The sequence below is a fragment of the Narcine bancroftii genome, chromosome 7 (assembly GCF_036971445.1).
Source record: "Narcine bancroftii isolate sNarBan1 chromosome 7, sNarBan1.hap1, whole genome shotgun sequence".
Taxonomy (NCBI): domain Eukaryota; kingdom Metazoa; phylum Chordata; class Chondrichthyes; order Torpediniformes; family Narcinidae; genus Narcine; species Narcine bancroftii.
This window is the reverse complement of record NC_091475.1, coordinates 188,303,960-188,326,935: the sequence shown is the minus strand read 5'-3', so window position 1 is coordinate 188,326,935 and position 22,976 is coordinate 188,303,960. Positions and strand designations below refer to the sequence as shown.

General features: G+C 43.1%; 1 protein-coding gene across 3 annotated transcripts in view; it reads right to left on the bottom strand.

Annotated features, from left to right (window-relative positions):
• The window catches only part of nek3 (NIMA related kinase 3), a 31,501-nt gene extending 8,525 nt beyond the window's left edge, over positions 1–22,976 (bottom strand). Inside the window, exons 1-13 of one of the 3 annotated variants that reach the window (XM_069891751.1) lie at positions 22,344–22,976; positions 15,221–15,349; positions 9,566–9,659; positions 8,834–8,931; positions 7,586–7,669; positions 6,287–6,354; positions 5,913–5,999; positions 4,550–4,604; positions 4,027–4,227; positions 3,853–3,931; positions 3,684–3,745; positions 1,297–1,405; positions 32–187 (exon numbers count right to left, since the gene is read on the bottom strand). In XM_069891751.1, coding sequence (XP_069747852.1) covers positions 32–187; positions 1,297–1,405; positions 3,684–3,745; positions 3,853–3,931; positions 4,027–4,227; positions 4,550–4,604; positions 5,913–5,999; positions 6,287–6,354; positions 7,586–7,669; positions 8,834–8,931; positions 9,566–9,659; positions 15,221–15,340 — 1,213 coding nt within the window. In that variant the 5' untranslated portion in view covers positions 15,341–15,349; positions 22,344–22,976. Of the gene's footprint in view, positions 1–31; positions 188–1,296; positions 1,406–3,683; positions 3,746–3,852; positions 3,932–4,026; positions 4,228–4,549; positions 4,605–5,912; positions 6,000–6,286; positions 6,355–7,585; positions 7,670–8,833; positions 8,932–9,565; positions 9,660–15,220; positions 15,350–21,813; positions 21,838–22,343 lie in introns of those variants that run through there. The other 2 variants (XM_069891752.1, XM_069891753.1) reach the window with 2 other exon arrangements.

Genomic DNA, 22,976 nt, shown 5'->3' with positions numbered 1-22,976 from the left:
AAATGTCAACGTTGGTGAAAATAACAGTTACCACAGCCAGCTTCCTCAGCAGCGATGGTGGATGACAGTGGTGCATTTTCAAGAATACCCAAAACTGTGTCAGGCGGGAATTCATTCCACTGCTTTCGAGCATGCATATTGGAGGCTTTGCTACCCTGGATTATCACTTGGTTTCCCTTTGGTGTAACTATTAATGAATTAAAAACAAAAGACTAAGAAAATTACAACAGGAAAATAAAATCAAAATCCAAAAAAAAAGGCTATAATGTTCATAGTTTCCAATTTACACCATGTGGAGTTTTATTCTATGACAGATGTTAATTCCACCTACAACTCATTTGCCATGCAAGAGCTATCCAAGGGTAGACTTCATGTCTGCAGTTGCCCTTGCAGAGACAATGGGAAGTACTTGTGAAAGTTTCACAAGTAGATGTTAATGGACCAGCATGTTTGAACAGGGTCCAGGCTCAAGAACTGAGAAATCTTTTGGCTGCTGAACCAGTGTCAGAGTTTTAAATTTCTAGTTGAAGGTTGTTGTCCTAAGAGAGGCCATGTGGATTTGCAAACAGAGGGAAAACATCCATTGTTTGAGACAGTATTCTGTAGCAGATTGTAGTGAAGGCTGCAAACTGGCAGACCTACTGGACAACCCCATTTCAAGACAGGTTTTGATTTCTTGAGTTCAGCCTATTCTAAATCTCTGTAGTCAGTTGCATAGGTTGTGACTGTTTCTCCTGAAATAGGGGGAAAAGAAGAACTCCTTGTGGTAACCTGGAAGAAGAGGTCATCTTTTGGAAAAACCCAAGAGTGGGCAAGTTTCTTCATTAAGACACTTCAGTTGCTGATTGAAGGAGATCAGTTTGTGTGTGTCCAACAAACAGCGAATATCTCTCCAAAACCAACAAAGACCTTCCTGAGTGGTAACAACTTAAGTTAAAGCACCAGAACCTGGTGAATAGAATACCTGTTCAATTCTGTGCACAGTATGGACGATTGCCTGATACCAGTGAACTTGGAGAAGTTAAAGTGAAAAAGAACTTTCCTGAACGCAAACATTACATACATGTCCACTTAGAATTAGAAGGGGGTTAAGTGAATAGTGATATTAGTATGTATGAAGAAAATAAAACCAGTTTTGTTTAAGTAGCCATCGTCTTGGTGAATTTCTTTTGCTGTTGGTTTTTGAGTCCTTTGGGCTTGTAGCAGTATAAATGATGCCAATTAATGCCTGGACAAGTTACACGTTCAGAAATTTAGCAGCAGATCAGAGAGCATAAAACTCCGGACCATAATTACCTTCTATTTGGGAAGTTGTTTCTTCCAATGTCTTTTGTGTGAGTCTCTTGACATTTTCTCCTTCTGCTAGATTCCACTTCTGAATATTTGCAAGTGCCTCTGCCATTTTCTGAAAAATTTTACATGGTATCACAAAAGAGAAAATTATTTTTAAAAACTGGGCTTTTAACAGGGACATAATTAACTTGGCATGGAATTTAAAATCGACAGTTCCACTGGTAAACTTCTCTTTGCTTTTTTCACCACAGTTGTCAAAATAAGAAAATGTGAGAATTTTCTCTCAGAAACAACAACATTCCCATCCATTACGAGAGGGAACCTCATCCTCAGTTTATCCTAGTGGATTCAGTAATACGTGCATTAAAGGAGTTCATTGGGGCAACCCAACTTGCACAAAATGAGCAGCCTGGATTCAAAATTTTGCCAAAAACGATAGCAACATCACACAGCATAAACGAAACCCATGACTGAGGGAGGCAGCAGTGAGTAAAATGTTTCCTGAATGCAAACATTACATACATGTCCACTTAGAATGCATGGTGCACTCTCAATAATCACATTTGGAAGAAGCTGACTGAGATTACTAACATCTGAGCAGAGACCTAGGTACATGGAGTTGATCAGGAATTCCCTACGTTGACCCATGATGCAGTAAGATCTTTATTAATTAACTGCTCATGTCAGCAAATTGTATAAGCTTGAGCCCCAGAATTTTTCCCCCAAGGCAAGGGTTACACAAAAATAATTGTTTTGTTAACCATTACTCCTGAAACACCAGTTACATCCTACAACTTGATGTGCGAATTTATCACAATCTTATTGGAATTTGGAAAAAGGGTCAGAAAAATTGGTGTTTATCGTCCTTTTTTCATGATCTGGGCATCAACTACAAGGCCAGGTCATCCATAATTGCCCTTAGAAGGTATCACTGAGACACCCTAAACCTTTCCAGTCTTCCAGATTACAGTGCTGTTGAATAGGAAGCTCAATATGGAGACCAACCATGGAATGGTGATACACATTTCCAAATCAGAATGGTTTGTAAGAATCAGCTGGTGATGGCATCAGTGGTAGATGCCACATTTTTGTGACATTTTATTGGAGAAGCACAGGCAAGTAACTGCAGAAATATTTGTGGATGGTACAGACTGCTACCACCGTGCATCAGATTTGGGGACATCAGGTTTAGGGCAACACAAAGATGGCAGATGTTAGAATCTTGAGCAACAAAGCATTACTGAAGGAACTCTGCAATCCATGGACAGGAATAGTCAGTCAGTATTCCAATTATCGATGTGTCATCAAGATTAAAGAGAAAAGAGGGTGTAATTACATATATAAAGAGGAAAGAACCTGGGAATATTCCTCCTGGAGAGCATTAAACCTAACAGCATGAGCATCAATTCTTTCAACTTGGGTAACTCCATCCAAATCTGGTTCACCTCTTCCCATCTCTACCTTACCTACTCGTGTACCTCCTTTTCTCTCCAACTCTTCCCCCTCCCCCCCACCCCCATTGTCACTCTCCCCACCTGTTTCTCCACCTCGCAAACCTTCTATCCTATGCCCTATCATCTCTTGGCCCTTCATTCAGGTTCTTTCCCCCTTTATATTCTTAACATCATCCCATTTTTTCTTTAGCCTCAATAAAGGGTATACACATGAAACTTTGACTGGCTATGGATACTGTTTGACCTGCCAAGTTCCTCCAGCAAGTCTTTGTTTGATCAGGTGCAAACAAGTGAGCAGCTTTGTACTTGATGTTAACTAATGAAAACTGTTAGAACTCCACTAATCCAGGCAAGTGGGGAATATGGGTGGCACAGTTAGCGTTGCAGTTAGAGTAATGCCGTTACAGCGCCAGTGACTGGGGTTCGAATCCAGCGCTCTCTGCAAGGAGTTTGTACGTTCTCCCAGAATCTGCATGGGTTTCCAGTTTCCTACCATTGTTCAAAATGTACCGGGATTATAATTCAATTGGGTGTAATTGCACAGCACGAGCTCGTGGGCCAAAAGGACCTGTTACCATGCTGAATGTGTAAATTGCACTCCTAACTTGTGCGCAGTAAATGGTGGAAAGACTTACATGGCTGGTCCAATTCAGTTTCAGGTCATCTGTGAAGCCCCCCATGATGCTAATGCTGGGGAATTCAGAGATGGTAATGCCATTAAACATCAAGCAGAGGTGGTTAGGCTGTCTCCGTCCCTTTGCTTGGCATCTTGAGGGCACAAATGTCACTGGGCAAAATCCTTTCAACAGTAATCACCTTCTACTGCTTAGGTGCGAGATTGATAACATATCTGCTGTTTTAACATTTATATGCATTTGTGCTTTGCATGTTATGGTGATTTAATATGAAGCCATATTTACCAAAATCCATACAAACCATGCTTCCTTTGTTTCCACCTGCGCTGGAGGACGGTCCTTCACATTTCCTTGGTACATTCGCTGAAAGACATTAACAGATGCTGATCTGCAAAAGGAATAAATCTCACAATTTGGTTATTAGAATATTGTACGACAAAATGTTTCAATCTTCTTAATATTTTGAATACCTTTCTGGACTTCCCTTTGTTTAGTTTGTGCAGTTCTTCTCTCTTTGGTTATTACTTCATTAAACTCTTTCTTCATCAACTGTAAAAACAGGTGTCAAAATGCTGGACATTTACCACGTAGAACATTTCATTAACAGCACTTGAAAATAATAATAAAGGGCCAGATCTTCTCACCTCAGGTGATAAAAAACTGCTAATAAGCTTCGCGAAGCAACGTCTGGCTAGAATAGTGTTAATAGAGGGGCGATCCTTTGGGGCTCTTTTGAACATTTGTTTAATGATATAATGTAGATCATAGGAGTAATGTCTTGGGATTGGAGGGTAAGACCCATTACAGATCTTCAGTATGAGATTCTTCCAACTATTGGACTGGAACTGGTAAGACAAAAGTGTCAACTGGACAATACCATATTTATTTTTCAAAACAATTCAAAAGCATATAATAAAAACAAAAGAGTAATTCATGATGCAGCAATTTGTTTCTTTTTCACATAGTACAACAATTAGCAAAAGTTTGTGATCTGTTTTTACTGTTCTCACAGTCTCTGTCTCCCGAGATCCTGTAACTTAACACATGTAAGAGATTCAGCTGCTCTTTACTCCTCTCCATATTAAGTTGGAGATTAACTATATTTATTTACCTTTACCAGATACTCTATTTTACAGAAGCAATTCAATGGGCATAAAAGTTACTTACAGGATGTCTCAGGGCACAGATTTCGTACAAGACACACCCCAAGGCCCAGATGTCACTAAAACAATACAAGAGACAGATTTGAAAATAGTCGATTGCTGTCAAAGAGCAGCACTTTTTAAGCCGGCACTAGGTGCAAGTGGAACACGCTACAAGATCCCTACTTTCAATAACCAGTTATTGGTACATTCTAATGACTTCCCTCTTTTGATGCTGCAGCATTGGTTGGAACAGTAACCGACATTGCTGATACCCCCCCCCCCCCACCCCCTTCCTGCACCCCCCAACACAGCTGATACCCAAGTCAATGCTAATCTTGCTTTTATCCACCATCCATACAATTACATTCTGGTAAGGGTCATCCATTTAATATTTTATCAAGAATCCTGATGTGTTCAAGATGCCACAGAAAGATGTCTTGACCCAATCATTTCTGTCTGGTTAGAGAGCATGGAAGTGTAATCAAACTAAATTAGCCTCTTTTCAGTTCACACAATGGGAACATATTTATTGCCTTGCCCTTCACAATACAAGTCTGAAAGTCTTCTTGTTCCAAATTTTCAAGGTTTTGTCACTTTTACTAAATGTAGCTGCAGAACAAAGTTGGAAACTAACAATTCAACACAGGAAGAAACCCTCCATTGAGCTGAACTTGCACTCTACTTGGGTTTTCTAAAAAAAAAACACGCACATTTCCATTTCAATATAATCTCCAGCTAACAGATCTTGGCTCAGTTCCCCATGAAGAACAACTGCAATAACCCACAATGCCTTCCAATGCCCTGAATGTTTTTATTGTAAGAGTACAAAATGTTGTAACTGGTCTGCAGGCACTGAAAGTATCGAGCTTGACAAGAAAACATTAGAGAATAAAAAAAAGGCATGTGAAATTCTAGCCACTAAAACGTCCTAAAAGCAGAAAATGCTAAAAGGGGCCACAGAGTGGTGCTCAGAGTTCCAGCAAACAGAATTCAATACTACTTCCTGTGCTGTCTGTGCGTGATTGGCACACTCTTCCTGTAATCATGAGATTCCTCCATATCCTAAAGGCGTGCTGGTTGGCAAACTAAATGTCCATTATAAATGACACTGGTGTAGGGGATGGCAGGAGAATCTGAAGGGGAATTGGTGGAAAGGTGACAAGAGGATAGGTTGCAGGGAAATAAGCACCTGAGAACTAGCACAGACTTGACGAGAGGATCACAAAGATAGGAGTAAATTACTTCGGTTACTCAGGATATTTGCCTCGTTTTTTTTGCTGATTATCATCTGGAGTTTAAAAAAAAACCAACATTGAACTAGGGAGAATATATTACCCATACATAATCTATTACCTGCCCATCAACGCGTGTATTTAAGTGCATACCTTTTATTATTGTATGGTTTATTCTCCCAGATTTCTGGAGATACATAGTATGGTGTTCCTACATAGGTGTGGGCAAAAGCCATGGGGCTGTTGGCAGAAAAGAAACATTATGTTGGACAACCGTAAAGAAAAAGCTGCTGAAAATATTTTAGATTATTCAAAAGCAATTAAGTGAATATTTGAAGACAACCATTCAAAGTTATTGGGTACAACAGCTGCATCAAACATGCACTACGACCCAAATGTCCCCTTTTATGCTGTAAAATATTTTTATTCTATGCAAGCTATCTCAGCAGCATGTTATTTATCACATAATGAGAGTTTGTCAAAAGATTTCATATCAAAATCATCAACTGATATCACTCGGAATTTACCTCTTCAGTAGGTGTGCAGATCCAAAGTCTCCCAGTTTAACCACTCCATTTTTAGTGAGAAAAATATTCTGTATTTTCAAATTAAGGCACAAGAGTTAATTGTTTGCATATTATGTTTGCAGATGACACTAAGGTTGGAGGTGTTGTGGACACTGAAGAAAGTTTTCAAAACTTGCAGAGGTATAACAAGCTGGAAAAATGGGCTGAAAAATGGCAGAAGGAATTTAATGCAGAAAAGTGTGAGATATTGCATTTTGGAAGGCCAAACCAGGGTAGGACATACACAGTAAATGGTATGGCACTGAGGAGCATGGAAGAACATAGGGACCTGGGAATACAGAGACATAATTCCTTGAAAGTGGCATCACAGGTAGACAGGGTTGGAAAGAGAACTTTTGGCACACTGGCCTCCATAAATTAAAGTATTGTGATCCTATGTATAAAATTGAATAAGACATAGGCGAGGCCAAATTTGGAGTACTGTTTGCAGTTTTGGTCACCTAACTACAGGAAAGACATCAATAAGATAGAAAGAGTACTGAGAGGACTTACCAGGATGTAGCCCAGACTTCAGGTACTGAGTTACAGGGAAAGGTTAAACAGGAGCGTAGAAGATTGAGGGGAGATTTGATACGGGTTTTTAAAATTAGAGAGGGATGGGCAGATAGGCTTTTTCCACTGTAGGTAAGTGAGTACAAACCAGAGGACATGGGTTAAGGGGAAAAGTTCAAAGGAAACAGGAGGGTGATCTTCAGAGAGTGGTGGGGATGTGGAATGAGCTTCCAACTGAAGTGGTGAATGCAGGCTCAATTTTAACATTTAAGAGGAATTTAGTCAGGTATATGGTTGGGAAAGGTATGGAAGGCTATGAACTGGGTGCAGGTCAGTGGGACTGGGCAAAAAAAAAAAAATGGTTTGGCACAGACTAGAAGGGCTGAAGAGACCTGTTTCTGTGCTATAATGTTCTATGGTCAATTAATGAATTTTGTCTATGTATTCTAACACATGATAGTCCATTTCCCAAAGGTCTGTTAACTTTTCTGTTGTTAGTTGAAAAGGAGAATTCAATAAGCTGAAAAACAATGCCAGCCATTTCATTTTCATATTTCAAAGCACAGCTAAAAATACCACAAATTTGAAACACTAATGACAATTCTTTGTCTGCTTTACAGCAGGCAGAAGGCAATTTCAGGTAATATTATGTTCTATTTTACTACAATAAAGAAATCTTGAATCTAAAATTCTTAAAGCCCAACGTTCGCTGTTCAGTTCATTCTACCTGTTAAAAGGAATACTTGCCTTCGTTTTAATATCCCTGTGTAGAACTCGTTTGTCATGTATGTGCTTCATTCCAAGACAGATTTGTACAAACAGATTCAGCACCTGTTAGAACATCAGCAAAGCATGCTCTGTTTTACAATGCAGTTGCACAAAAGCACCATGAAAGTCATTGCTGAATACCCCATGAAATTCATTGTATTATTTTAAATGTTTTTGAAGAATTACTTGAATAATCTTGTCTGTCACAATGCTGTACTGTGACCACTCAGCCTCACGAGCCTGTTCCATCATTTAATAAGACCATAGGTAATGACTCGTCACCTTACCACAATGAGAGTTGGACACAAGTCTCTGGCTTTATTCAGGCTTTATTCTTGGTATTCTTCCACATCTTAGATTCCCAATATAGTTTATCCATTGTTATTTCACTCCCAGTTCCCATGAACATTAGAAATTTTTGGCTTTCTAAGTTCCACGGAGTACAACATTTAGTTTGTGCAATCCTTGTAATTATTTCACATTACGTTATTTTTAAAAATAATAATTTTTCAACTTTTGATATTTTTGCTTGCACCTTCGTCTTGTGTGTAAAAAGCAAGCTTGCACTTATATCCTGTTTTGTTGTCTATAATTCTTTCAATGTCAAGGAAAGTGTTATTGAAGAAACCTTCCTAAGCTGGTGCAGTGTATTTTGCACACAATACAAAATAGGCCCACATGCCAGTGATGGATAGCTTAAATAGACAGCTCCAATGAACAAGTTACACTTGCAAGAAAGTCAATCACCAGTACAAGGCAGTCTTATGGAAATCTCAAATTGAGATCACAGCTGGTGGATGCCAGAAGCCTCCTAAAAACCTGGGCAACAATGGCATAAGAAATCCAGGCTGCTGAGATTATTAGAGGCCTAAGGGCCATTGTCTTGGTAATCAGTTGCAATCCAGACTGTTAACTGGAAAACTTGACTAAGGTGTGATGGGGCAATTTTCTAAGCATCACTAGCCTGGGTATACTTTGAAGATGGAAATTTTACAACCACACTGAGATCCTTAGGAATTACCTAACTACACACTAGAGCTTCCACCTACAAAGGATGTGGTTAAAAGATGGCCATTTCAATGAGGAGCTGTCCCTCATCTCATTCTGCAATTTACTTCCCCAAACATCCCAAAGCTGGATCTACAGAAAATGGCAATTCACACTGCACTAGCTATTTCTGCTCTCCTCACATCAAAACCAGGTTAAATTTTAACAAAACCTGTGTACCATTTCTTCTGGGAATAGTTTTTCCTTTTGCTGCAGAAGTTTTTGTGTGAGATCTCCACCATCACAGTATTCCATCACTATATAGAGATGCCCTTCAGCTTCAAAAGAAAAATGATGCACAAAATATTTATTGTGGTGTATTGAACAAATGATTTTAAACAAGCTACTGTACTATTTAAAGAGATAATTTACTATAACAGTTTTATTTTAGAAATCAATCGCATTTTATAAGAAAATATAGAATGCACGTGACCCAGAAATGAATTCCCATTTGTTTGCACTAAACAAGATACATTGTAACGTGACAACCAGAAGATGTGCTTTTGACTTGAGAAAATAAATGCTTGGAAAAAAAATAAAGCATTCGATTAAACTCGACTTTGGAGAATTAAAGGGAATAAATACATACAAGATGGGCAACAATAAATAGAGAAGTCGGGAGAAACCTCTTAACCCAGAGACCAACAAGAAAGCTGCCACAAAAGGTGGTTAGCATAAATCCCGGTTCTTGGTAAATACCCAACTAGAAAATAATAAAAATGCATAATGATGGGACAGATAAAAGACATTCAAGAAGTGGATAAATACTGGAAAGGACTTTCCAGAAGAAGTATCCTGTGCTGCAAGAGTGATATAACTATTCAATCCAGTCCCTTCAGAGCTTGTTATCAGTAGGAACGACAGGACATTTACCCAAAAAAACCCAATCAGATTAATTCACGATTCACTCACCTTCAAGCGAGTCTACAAATGCAACTATGTTGGGGTGCTTCATTTTGGCAATGAGTATGGCTTCTTGCCTTGATCTTTGTAGTCCAGTAGGATTCTAAACAAATGAAGTTAAAAAAAAATTATAGCGAGTTTGCTGTGGAAAGATACTAAAACTCAAAAACTATTTTTAAAAGCCTCTGTTTCACATTTAGAATAACAAATAGTTTTAAATTTGCTACAACTGTATCACTTACACAATTCCCTCCTATTGGGAGCAGTAGTTCATCCAACCCTATTGCAGCACCATCAACCTGGGTTCAAATCCACCGCTGTCTGAAAAGAGATTGTACTTTTACCCTGTGCCTACATCCTCTGGGTGCTGCGGTTCCCTCCCACCTTCAAAAAGTGTACAGGATGAGAAGGTTAATTAGTCACATGGGTGTATTTAGGTGGTGCGGGCTAGTGGACCACAAAGGCCTGTACCATGCTGTTCTTTTTTGGCTTGGCTTCGCGGACGAAGATTTATGGAGGGGGTAAAAAGTCCACGTCAGCTGCAGGCTCGTTTGTGGCTGACAAGTCCGATGCGGGACAGGCAGACACGATTGCAGCGGTTGCAAGGGAAAATTGGTTGGTTGGGGTTGGGTGTTGGGTTTTTCCTCCTTTGCCTTTTGTCAGTGAGGTGGGCTCTGCGGTCTTCTTCAAAGGAGGTTGCTGCCCGCCAAACTGTGAGGCGCCAAGATGCACGGTTTGAGGCGTTATCAGCCCACTGGCGGTGGTCAATGTGGCAGGCACCAAGAGATTTCTTTAGGCAGTCCTTGTACCTTTTCTTTGGTGCACCTCTGTCACGGTGGCCAGTGGAGAGCTCGCCATATAACACGATCTTGGGAAGGCGATGGTCCTCCATTCTGGAGACGTGACCCATCCAGCGCAGCTGGATCTTCAGCAGCGTGGACTCGATGCTGTCGACCTCTGCCATCTCGAGTACTTCGACGTTAGGGGTGTAAGCGCTCCAATGGATGTTGAGGATGGAGCGGAGACAACGCTGGTGGAAGCGTTCTAGGAGCCGTAGGTGATGCCGGTAGAGGACCCATGATTCGGAGCCGAACAGGAGTGTGGGTATGACAACAGCTCTGTATACGCTTATCTTTGTGAGGTTTTTCAGTTGGTTGTTTTTCCAGACTCTTTTGTGTAGTCTTCCAAAGGCGCTATTTGCCTTGGCGAGTCTGTTGTCTATCTCATTGTCGATCCTTGCATCTGATGAAATGGTGCAGCCGAGATAGGTAAACTGGTTGACCGTTTTGAGTTTTGTGTGCCCGATGGAGATGTGGGGGGGCTGGTAGTCATGGTGGGGAGCTGGCTGATGGAGGACCTCAGTTTTCTTCAGGCTGACTTCCAGGCCAAACATTTTGGCAGTTTCCGCAAAGCAGGACGTCAAGCGCTGAAGAGCTGGCTCTGAATGGGCAACTAAAGCGGCATCATCTGCAAAGAGTAGTTCACGGACAAGTTTCTCTTGTGTCTTGGTGTGAGCTTGCAGGCGCCTCAGATTGAAGAGACTGCCATCCGTGCGGTACCGGATTTAAACAGCGTCTTCATTGTTGGGGTCTTTCATGGCTTGGTTCAGCATCATGCTGAAGAAGATTGAAAAGAGGGTTGGTGCGAGAACACAGCCTTGCTTCACGCCATTGTTAATGGAGAAGGGTTCAGAGAGCTCATTGCTGTATCTGACCCGACCTTGTTGGTTTTCGTGCAGTTGGATAATCATGTTGAGGAACTTTGGGGGGCATCCGACGCGCTCTAGTATTTGCCAAAGCCCTTTCCTGCTCACAGTGTCAAACTCAAACTACAGGGGAATCACGTTGCTCTCCATTGCAGGCAAAAACTTCGCTAGGATTCTACTAAATAGAATAATACCTAGTGTCGCCGAGAATATTCTCCCAGAATCACAGTGCGGCTTTCGCGCAAACAGAGGAACCACTGACATGGTCTTTGCCCTCAGACAGCTCCAAGAAAAGTGCAGAGAACAAAACAAAGGACTCTACATCACCTTTGTTGACCTCACCAAAGCCTTCGACACCATGCTGTATCTCTAAATTAAATAACCAAAACAGAAAATGCTGGAAAGGTTCAACAGCAATGTTCTGTACTGAAATATCAATTTTGTTTCTCTTCCCATGAACCTGCTGAAAATCTCCAACATTGCCTGCTTTGGCTGAGATTTCCAGTATCTGCTTTGGCTGAGATTTCCAGTATCTGCTTTGGCTGAGATTTCCAGTATCTGCTTTGGCTGAGATTTCCAGTATCTGCTTTGGCTGAGATTTCCAGTATCTGCTTTGGCTGAGATTTCCAGTATCTGCTTTGGCTGAGATTTCCAGTATCTGCTTTGGCTGAGATTTCCAGTATCTGCTTTGGCTGAGATTTCCAGTATCTGCTTTGGCTGAGATTTCCAGTATCTGCTTTGGCTGAGATTTCCAGTATCTGCTTTGGCTGAGATTTCCAGTATCTGCTTTGGCTGAGATTTCCAGTATCTGCTTTGGCTGAGATTTCCAGTATCTGCTTTGGCTGAGATTTCCAGTATCTGCTTTGGCTGAGATTTCCAGTATCTGCTTTGGCTGAGATTTCCAGTATCTGCTTTGGCTGAGATTTCCAGTATCTGCTTTGGCTAAGATTTCCAGTATCTGCAGTTTTTCTGATTTTCATTCATTATGCTACTTATGACCACTGAGTACATTATACTCTAATTCAGTTGGTTACTCTTCATGACATGCTGCTGGCCTTGAGCAAGTGCATCAAGAGCTTGTGTAAGCAATAGAAGAGTGGGCCAGTTCACAAACTACTCATTCATGAGTTGCTACCAACTCACACTGGCCACCTCAGAGGTCAGTAAACTAGAGTAGAAGTAAGTTATCCTTGGCCTGCCTAAGATGCTCTATTAAGTGCTAATTTATTCATTGCCAGTTCTAATGAAGAAAATCAGGGCTTCAAACTTAATACAGAAGCACAAAAACTGCAGATTCTGGAATCTTAAGCAAGCAATGAAAAGCTGGAAGAACTCAGCAGGTCAGGCAGCATCCATGGGTAAAAATGATCAGTTAACATTACAGGTGAGAACCCTACAAGACTCAATAGATAAAGGAGCTATTGATAAATGGTCCTAACACAAAATGTTGACAACTATTTCTACCCATGGATGCTCCCTGACCCACTATTCTAAATATCTGTATTCAGTTGCAGAGGTTGTGACTGGTTTTTGTGTTTCTCCTGAAATAGGGGGAAAAGAAGAACTCCTTGTGGTAACCTGGAAGAAGAGGTCATCTTTTGAAAAAACCCAAGAGTGGGCAAGTTCCTTCAGTAAGACACTTCAGTTGCTGACTGAAGGAGATCAGTTTGTGTGTGTCCAACGAACAACGAATATCTCTCCGAAACCAACGAAGACCTTCCTGAGTAGTAACAACTTAAGTTAAAGCATTAGAGCCCAGTGAATACAATATCTGTTCTATTCTGTGCACAGTAGGGAAACACAAAAACCCATTTTCCCAGTATTTGCTTCAAACTTAATGTTTGACAGGAGCAGATGATGTGCATTTCATCATCATTGTATTTATACTGTTTCAAAGATCAGACTTTAAATGAATTCTTGATAAGGTTGAAGGAACAAAGATCATTTATATGTACACGATAATTTTTTTTTCCATCAACATAGGAACATAGGAAGTAGGAACAGGAGTAGGCCAAAAATGGCCCATCGAGCCTCCTCCACCATTCAATACCTAACTCCACCTACCTGCCTTCTCCCCATATCCCCTAATTCCTCTATCACGTAAAAATGTATCTAACCAAATTTTAAATATGTTTAATGAGGCAGCCTCAAACACTTCCCTGGTTAGAGAATTCCAAACATTCACAACTCTCTGGGAAAAACTATTTTTCCTCATCTCTGTCCTGTCTACTCCCCCGAATCTTGAGACTGTGTCCTCTCGTTTTTGTTTCCCTGGCCAGCTCAAAAAACCTTCCTCCATCTATCCTATCCATACCCTTCATAATCCTATATGTTTCTATAAGATCTCCTCTCATTCTTCTGAACTTGAGCGAATACAACCCTAGACGATTTAATCTTTCATCATAAGTCAACTCCTTCATCCCAGGGGTCAACCTAGTAAACCTCCTCTGGACCGTCTCCAAAGCCAGTATATCCTTCCTCAAATATGGAGACTAGAACTGGACGCAGTACTCCAGGTGCGGTCTCACCAGTACCTTAAACAGTTGCAACATTACCTCCCTACTCCTGAATCCAATTCCTCTAGCGTTGAAGGCCAACATTCCATTTGCCTTCTTAATAACCTGCTGCACCTGCAACCTAACTTTTTGCGATTCATGCACAAGCACCCCAAGTCCCTCTGCACAGCAGCATGCTGTAGTTTTTCACCCTTTAAATAATATTCTTGCCAAAGTGGATAACCTCACACTTACTAACATTGTACTCCATCTGCCAGACCTTTGCCCACTCATCCAGCTTTACTATATCCCTCTGCAGACTCTCCACATCCTCATTACAATTTTACTCTTCCTCTCAATTTGGTGTCATCCGCAAACTTGGCTACACCACATTTTGTCCCCTCCTCCAAGTCATCAATGTAAATGATGAACAGTTGTGGGCCTAACACTGACCACTGCGGCACCCCACTTACCACTCTCTGCCTACCTGAAAAACTCCCATTTATCCCGACTTTCTGCCTCCTGTCAGACAACCAATTTTCAATCCAGGCCAATATACTTCCCCGGACTCCATTTTCCTGTAACTTACTGATAAGTCTCTTGTGCGGCACCTTATCAAACACTTTCTGGAAATCCAAATATACAACATCAACCTGTTCCCCTCTATCCACTGCACCCATTATATCCTCAAAGAACTCTAACAAGTTTGTCAAACAAGATCTTCCCTTTCTAAAACCATGCTGCGTCTGTCTGATTGAACCCTTATGTTCCAAAAGTTTCACTATTTCATCCTTAATGACGGCTTCAAGCAACTTATACTATTATTGAATGCAACCTGTTTGCGACATTCACAAATTGATGCTTTGAGATGTCCAAACATGAAAAAGGTAATTAGAACTTGCAAAGTGAAACACAGAATTTTCACAGTTAATAGAAATTGCTGAAAATGTTCAGCTGGTCAAGTAGCATTTGTGGAAAGAGAATCAGAGAAAATGTTTAAGGTTAAGGAGACTTTGCAGGGTTCTAATAAAGTAATTCTGTTTCTCCTTCCACTGATGCTGCCTGGCCTCTCACAAAAGTTTTAATTTTCAATTTCAGATTTCCTGGGTGCAGTTTTATTGACTTTATTTATTTCCCACAGTAGACTGGAAATAACAGGAAATAATTGGGAGAGCCAATGTGGTAAATCTAGAATATGGTAAATTAGCTGCCAGGGTTTACCTGCAGCACAATAAATATCATAAAACTGAAAATAATAAATATTGTCCTTATGGCAAAGCATAAGTGATTACTTTTGTCTCCAAAATGTTTGGTGCCACAATTATAGCTGCACTTTACCGATCTATTTTACTTAGCTTTTAATCCAGTGTTGACACTAGACTGAAACAGGAGAAGGAATAAAGAGGGAAAAAAAGCAAATGTCCACATAAGCTAAAGTTAAAAATACACTCAAATCAACTTTACCTTTGAAAGGTGAATTTCTTTCATTACATATTGTTGACTTTCATTACAACCTTGAACCAAAAACACTCTGCCGAATGAACCTTCCCCGATGACCTTTAGTTGTTTATAACCGTCCATCATAAAAGTTGTCTGGGGGGGGGGGGGGGGAGAAAAAGGCATTTTCTTGTTAATTAGGAAACCTTTACTCTACGGTAAAACTTCTATAGGTCATTCCATCAAGTCCCACTACATTAAAAACAATACACAGGTGAAGAAATATTAACAACTGTTACAGATCTAACCAGGTTCTGTCCTCAGCTTTTAATAAATGGATATCAATAGGCACTGCAGGCAAGCTCCAATTTCTTAGAACAATCTGTTCTTTTGATTCAATTGGATATTGGAAATCAATTGTTTGTTCGAGTAACAATGAGCAGTGAGCAACCATGCAGATATAATTAATGTTTTGGAAAGCCCTGAATAAATCTTGTGATGGAAGCAATTTATGCAGTTTTGTGACTCCTGCACTAATTCTGTGGATTTTGTTCCAATATACAACTAAGTTCTGTGATGCAATGGGGTAAGCTGTGATCTCCCTCACCACGGGTTAAAAACTCTTGCTTATACTTTTGGGTTTTTTTTCCCCCTACAATGTCACCCCTACTGCATTCAGAACAGTGAAATATTTCAAAATTCATATGGGTACCAATGTAAATTTATCATTTACATGCACATTGAGTCAACTCACAGTCAATTTGAAAGAGTCGTATATTATTGTGGGATTGCTGGAGTTTTGTTTTCAGTTAATATTTATAGTGATAATCAAATATGTAATTGCTTTTGATTTCCTCTATGCTTTAAATTTAATTCTGGCATAAATTCAGTGTCACGCAACATTTACCATGAACTGAATTTAACAGAACAATCTGAAGAATATTGAACATGTTGAATTAGAGAAGCTATACAACTTGGTTGATGTGGACAAGTTAGGGCAAAGGGCCTTTTTCATGCAGTTCAACTCTATGCCAAAACCATGTTTCTTAGATCATTGGGCACAATCCTAAATGTACAATCTTTCAGTACCTAAACTGGTTGCAACATTTCTAAAATTAACAGCCATACTTTGCCCCAAAAAAGCAATGCCAGCTGTCATAAAACATTTAGGATAAACTAGTTACTGGAATAAGATCACAAGACATAGGAGCCGAAAGAGTCTGGACCACTTTCCCACTCAGCCCCACTGCCCATGCTTTTCTCCATAACTTTTGATGCCCAGGCTAAACAAGAACCTATCAATCCGTCTTAAATACCTGTACATCCATTGACCTGGCCTCCACAACTACCTATGGCAACAAATTCCAGTTTTACCACCCACTGGCTGAAGAAATTCCTCCATATCTGCTCCAAGAGAACACCTTCAACCCTGAAGTTGATGCTTCCCATCATGGGAAGCAAGCTTTATACATCTACTCTGTCCATCTCTTTTAACATTCAATTTCAGTCTTGTGTACACCATACCGATTAGCAATAACTCATTATCATTACTCCCTGAAAACAAATCTGGAATGTCAGAATCTAATTACACTTCTCAATTCCCAAAGTTCCTTCAACTAGGACAGGGGTGGCCAAACTTGCTTAACATAAGAGCCACATACCATATACTTCAGATGTTTGAGACCCATAGCAATCACACGATCGCAAGCAACACCCACTAACACTATCATTAGCCCCTTTCAGGTGGCCATAATACCCGAATGTAAAGCTGCCTAAAATACCTGAAAGCAGAGAGCTCGTCCCCAAGGTGTACTTACTCAACTCACCTCGGGGAGGTATATTCTCCACTTCTGAGTGTTCCCCCATGGCACTTGAAAGCAGCAGCCTGAAAGTGGCTAACAGCTTTCAGGTGCCTAGCAGGGGGCGGGCTGATGACAATCAGCAAGCGACCCAACTCCCGACGCCTGACAGGCCCCCTCCCCACTGCCCTGCGACCCAACTCCCCCCTGCCTGATAGCCCCCCGCCGCGGGACATCAGGGCCAGGGCAGCCGGCACGGGAGGTTGCCCTCCCCTGGTACAGTTTTTTTGGGGAAAGTATTTTCCAATCCTTGTCTTCCAAATAATCCATTTGCAAAATGCTGATACACTGCAGATGGTGAAGAAGCCCTGTTCCAAAGAGTGCAATTTTGCAAAAGTTTTTCTTCTAATCAAGTCTACACACCAAACGTTCCCCCTAGACACCTGAAAGCAGCTAGCAGCTTTCAGGTGCCTAGCAGTGGCCAGGCTGTTGACAGTCAGCTGGTGACCCGGCGACAGCCACCCTTCCCGTGGCCAACACCTACCCTCCCCACGAGCCGCACATTACATGTCAAAGAGCCGCAGGTATTCTGGAGCTGCGGTTTGGCCACCCTTGAATTAGGAAGTCTCCTCCATGAGTTCTAAACACACTCCTCCAAGCACTTCTTGACAGGATGATTTTGTTCCCGTCAACTGTTTGTATATATTTATCTGTTTGGGTTCACCCATTGGCCAACTATACCTGTGGCTCCTCCCTCAGGCTCCAAAATAAAGGTGTCTGTTCCATAGCCAACTCCCCAGTGCAGAACAGTCAAGCAGGATGGATGTGCCTTTGTTCTAAAGCTAATAACAGTTCGTTCAACTTCAGTCTTTTGGAGTCATTGACCGTCCATCAATTTTTTTAGCTTTAGTTTTATAACGGAGCAGATCCTGAAGCCAGAGAAACTGGAGATCGACCCTCAATCACCTGAGGCATCTAACAACTTTGAACTCTGGTTACGCTGTTTCGAGACATTCCTGCAGGCATCTTTAGCCACTGAGCAGTCAGAGACCAACAAATTACAGATACTGCATTTCCAAATTGGCACCCTGGTGTACTCGATGATCAAGGACACATCATATCAGGAGGCCATGGAGATTCTAAATGGCCATTACCTGCAAAGCTAATGAAGTCTATGCCAGGCATCTTCTGGTGACCTGAAAGCAGCAACCTGGGGAGTCAAACGCCGAGTTCATTCAGGGCCTGTGAACCCTCGGAAGGGCCTGTGAATCTATAGCTGTGACGGCTGCGGAGTACACTGAGGATCTGATCAGGGATGCCCATGTTGCAGGAATCAGGTCGAACTACATTCACCACAGATTATTGGAGCAAGGGAAGCTCACTCTATGGAAAGCAGTTGAGCTGGCAGGTATTCTGGAAATGGACCTTCAGAATACAGAGGCCTACTCAACCAACAATGTGGCCGCCTTGTGGTTGCCCTGCGGTCCGCTATCTTGGAACGTGCCATCACCCCCTTGTCCCACGAATGATCTGACCACGGCGGCAGTACCCTGAGAACGCCTTCTATCACCACCGCCAGGTTCAGTCAACGACCAAACCACACCTGCTGTACTCCGGAAGCACCTGAGGAAACATTGCCCAGCGAAAGACACAGTATCCTTGTAGAGGTCGTTGAAAGAACCAAAGACTTGTTGATCCAAACCAAGGCTTTCACCACCAGCAAAAGACAGGAGCTCTTCACAGGTGGCCGACCAGCCCGGAACGATCCGACCTGGCCAGGGACACAACCCTTCAAGGCCCAGACAGTGGGCGTGGCCAAGCTCTCAGCCAATCGCTGTAAGCACAGTCACTACACTCTAGATACTGTAACTATATACATTGGTGATAGGTCTGTACTATCACAATCCTACAGCTGCAGGAAGAAAGGACACTATGCTAAGATCTATAGATCTAAACCCCCTCCCAGCAGTGCCGCATGCGGATCGTGGGGGCCGCCATCTTGGATGCTACCATTGCCGGGAAATAGCAGCACCACGTGCAAGTTGTGGGAACCACCATCTTCAGGATTCAGCAGCGTTGCATGTAGGCCATGGGGGCCGCCATCTTGGACATCTTAAGCAACAAGCAACCCTCTGACACTGGTCTCCATCACATTCAACCAGGACAGCCCGCATCGATTCGCCAGTTCAACGACAGACATTCAAGTAAAGTGCCACATGACGAGTTGCCTATTCGATTGTGGGAGCACAGAGAGCTTCATTCATCCTGACACAGTACAGCGCTACTCCCTCATGGTATGGCCAGTAAATCAAAAGGTCTCCTTGGCCTCAAGGTCACATAAAGTGGATGTCCATGGCTACTGCGTAGTGACCCTGACCATGCAGGGTACAGACTATAAAGACTTTAAACTTTTGGTGTTGCTGCAGCTCTGCGCTGCCGTGCTACTAGGATTTGATTTTCAATGTCACGTTAAAAACGTAACGATGGAGTTCGATGGCCCCATCCACCCTCACTATCTGTAACCAGGAGTTTTCGAATCGGCCAGTGTTCCACCCACCTTTCAGCACCCCCTAACCCCCCCCCCCGCCCCCCACCAATCACACCCAGCCAGCAACCCAGTTGCTCATCAGGTATGATTTGTGGACACTCCATGCTCAAAATCGCCCCTCCACTGTTGTTTGCCAATCTCAACCCTGACTGTAAACCCAACGCCATCAAAAGTAGGAGATACTGTACCAGAGACAGGGCATTTATTCAGTGGGGGGGGGGGGGGTGAAGGAGCAGCGATTAATTAATCATTGAGCCCAGCATCAATCCTTGGAGAGCACAAGTAGTGGTAGTGAGGAATGTGGAGAAGTACAGGATGGTCACTGACTATGCACACAACTAGGTGCGTCCCCCATAAATCTGATATGGGTCTTTTCTGCCATCGACCTGAAATCCGCATGTCATCAGCTCCCATTTGCCCAGAGGACACTGGGTTCGAGGTGGATGGCTGTCTCTACCATGTCCTGCAGGTACCCTTTGGTGTCACCAATGGAGTCTCAGTCTTCCATGGACCACATGGTAGATCAGTACAAGCTGCAGGTCACATTCCCATATCTCGACAATGTCACCATCTGTGGCCATGATCTGCTGCAAAAATTCCTCAAAACCACCAAGTTCCTTAATTTCATGTACAATACGGCCAGGTGTATATTTCACACAGCCTGTCTTGCCATCCTTGGCTGTGTCGTTAAGAACAGTCATTGGTCCAGACCGAATGCATTCACCCACTCCCGGAACTCTCCCTTCCCCACAGCCTTAAGGCCTTAAAAAAAGGTGCAGCTTTTTCTCTTACCATACCCAGTGGGTCCCTAACTATGGAGACAAGGCCCACCTCTTTCCCTCTAATGCCAGCCTTCAGCTGCATCAAGGCTACAATGCTCAAGATGGATTAATCCATCCCAGTTCTGGTGGAATCTGCTACCCTTAACCAGCAGGCAGACCCATTGCTTTCTTTTTCCATACCCTCCAGGCCCTGAAATTCGACACTCCTCTGTTGAGAAGGAGGCCCAAGCCATTGTCAAGGCAATGCAGCACTGGAGGCACTACCTGGCTAAATGATTCACCCAGCTTATTGACCAATGGGCTGTTGGGTCCACATTCAATAATCAGCAGTGGCGTAAAATCAAAAACAAGAGATTGAGGTGGAGAATCGAACTGTCCCACCTCCAATTACTATATCCTGTACCATCCCAAGAAACTCAATGAGCCTTCTGACGCCCTATCTCGCAGTATCTGTGCCAGTGCACGGATTGACCACTTACAAGCCCTTCACAATGATCTCTGCCACCCCGGAGTTACCAGGTTCTTCCACTTCAAAGCCTGGAACCTGCTGTACTCCATGGAAGAGATCAAGTTAATGACCAAAAGCTTCCAGGTCTGCACAGAGTGTAAATCACACTTCTACCAGCCAGACAGAGCACAGTTGATAAAAGCCACCCGTCCCTTTGAACACCTGAGTGTCGACTTCAAAGGACCCCTGCCCTCAACAGACCACAATGTGTACCTCCTCAATGTTATTCATGAGTACTTCCATTTTCCGTTTGCCATCCCCTGCTCTGACATGACAGCTGCCAAAGTCACCAAGGCTCTGCGCAATCTCTTCACTCTATTGGGCTTCCCCAAGTATATTCATAGCGACAGGGGGGTCCTCTTTCATGAGCGACGAGCTACACCAGTACTTGCTAGCCAGAGGCATTGCCATGAGCAAGACCACCAGCTACAAGCCCCGGGGGAACAGGCAAGTAGAAAGGGAGAACACCACAGTCTGGAAGGCCATCCTCCTAGCCCTACGGTTTAGGGGCCTTCCAGTGTCCTGCTGGCAAGAGGTCCTCCACTCCATCAGGTCCTTCCTGTGAACTGCCACAAATGCATGAACATGTTTTCCTTTCCCAGGAAATCTGCAACCAGGACCACACTGCCAGTGTGTCCAATGTCCTCAGGGCCAGACCTATTCCAGAAACATGTAAGGAACCACGTCCAACCCTCTGGTCAAAAGGGTCCACCTCCTTTATACCATGGCATGAGGACACTGTCTCCATTAGGGATTTGGTGCCCTCAGGGGCCCTGGAGACCTTCACCGATCACTCCACATCCCCCCTCACCCTTAGCCACCCACGATTCACCAGGGCCATGGCGCATTACCTCATCCCCAATAGAGGACACACCAGACTTGTTGTTGCATACCCACTAGTCCAACACCAACAATAGTACCCAGACTGTCCAGCTGCAACCACAGCCCAAATTATAACGGTCACAGTAAAAAAAAAAGACCACCTGATAGATTTAATTTGTAACTGCATCATCACCACTTCACCCCGCTGGACTCTAAAAAAAAGAGAGGGGAAACCACAGTATGTATATATTTATCTGACTGGGCACACCCATCGGCTGACTGTACATGTGGCTCCACCCACAGGCTCCAGACGAAGTGACTGTTCCACAGCACCCTCCCCAGTGCAGTACAATCGAGCAGCATGGACAGGTCTTTGTTCTAAAGCTAATAAAATCCTATCAGTTTGTTCAAGTTCATTCTGTTGGAGTCATCACCCCAGGAGATCAACTGATAAATATGTTAGAAAATTTAGCACTAAACACGTAATTCATGACCACAGACAATTCAAATCTGTGCAGCACACTCTAAGTGTCTACTCAATGAGGACCAACTGTCCACCAGAGCTGGAATGAAGTCGGGGCTTGGGCCTTCAAGTAACCCATTTCAGATTTCGGGATGACACATCAGAGGCCCAAAATGCTGAGATTTGACACGATGGTCCCGAATAATATGAAAACAATGCCTTTGGTACCTGTGGTGATGCTGTCGGTGACCTGTCTGTACTGCCAACTTATTGAACCTGCAGGGAAGTAACCTGGGAGACTGGCTCCCCCTCCTCCCTGCCACAAAGGCTCACGCTGCCCCCTTGCTAAGAACCATTCAGGTCTGCAGTTGTTTGTCCTGGTTTGTCCGCACCACAGTGCCAACGTGGCAGGACTTGCTGGTACCTATTGCAGCTTTAAACTCAGCGAGTCGGTACACGAGAAGGACGGAGACAGAACAGCCAACTCTTGCAAAGAGGGGTTGGTAAAATTGCAATCGCATTCAGACAACGCGCCGGGCAGGGACCAGCGGAGATTCACATTGGCCAGTGGAGTTCGGGTGGGTTGTTGCCCACAATCGATACAATGAAACAGAGGCTTCGCTGGCACCCGCGGCTCCTGCTTCACATTAAATGCCGACCACTAAGCCAAGTAAACAAAAAAGGTTACAATCCTCCCTGGGAAAAAGAAGCCGAGGTCACGTGTCAGGAAATTGCTGCGACGGCGCTCGTTACATCTCGCCGGACTCTGCCATCGGTCCCGGGCAATGAGGGGGGCGGAAGCAACCGGGCTGCGGCCAGCGTCGCGAATGTAGCACCTCGCTGGCCCACCTCGCCCGGAAA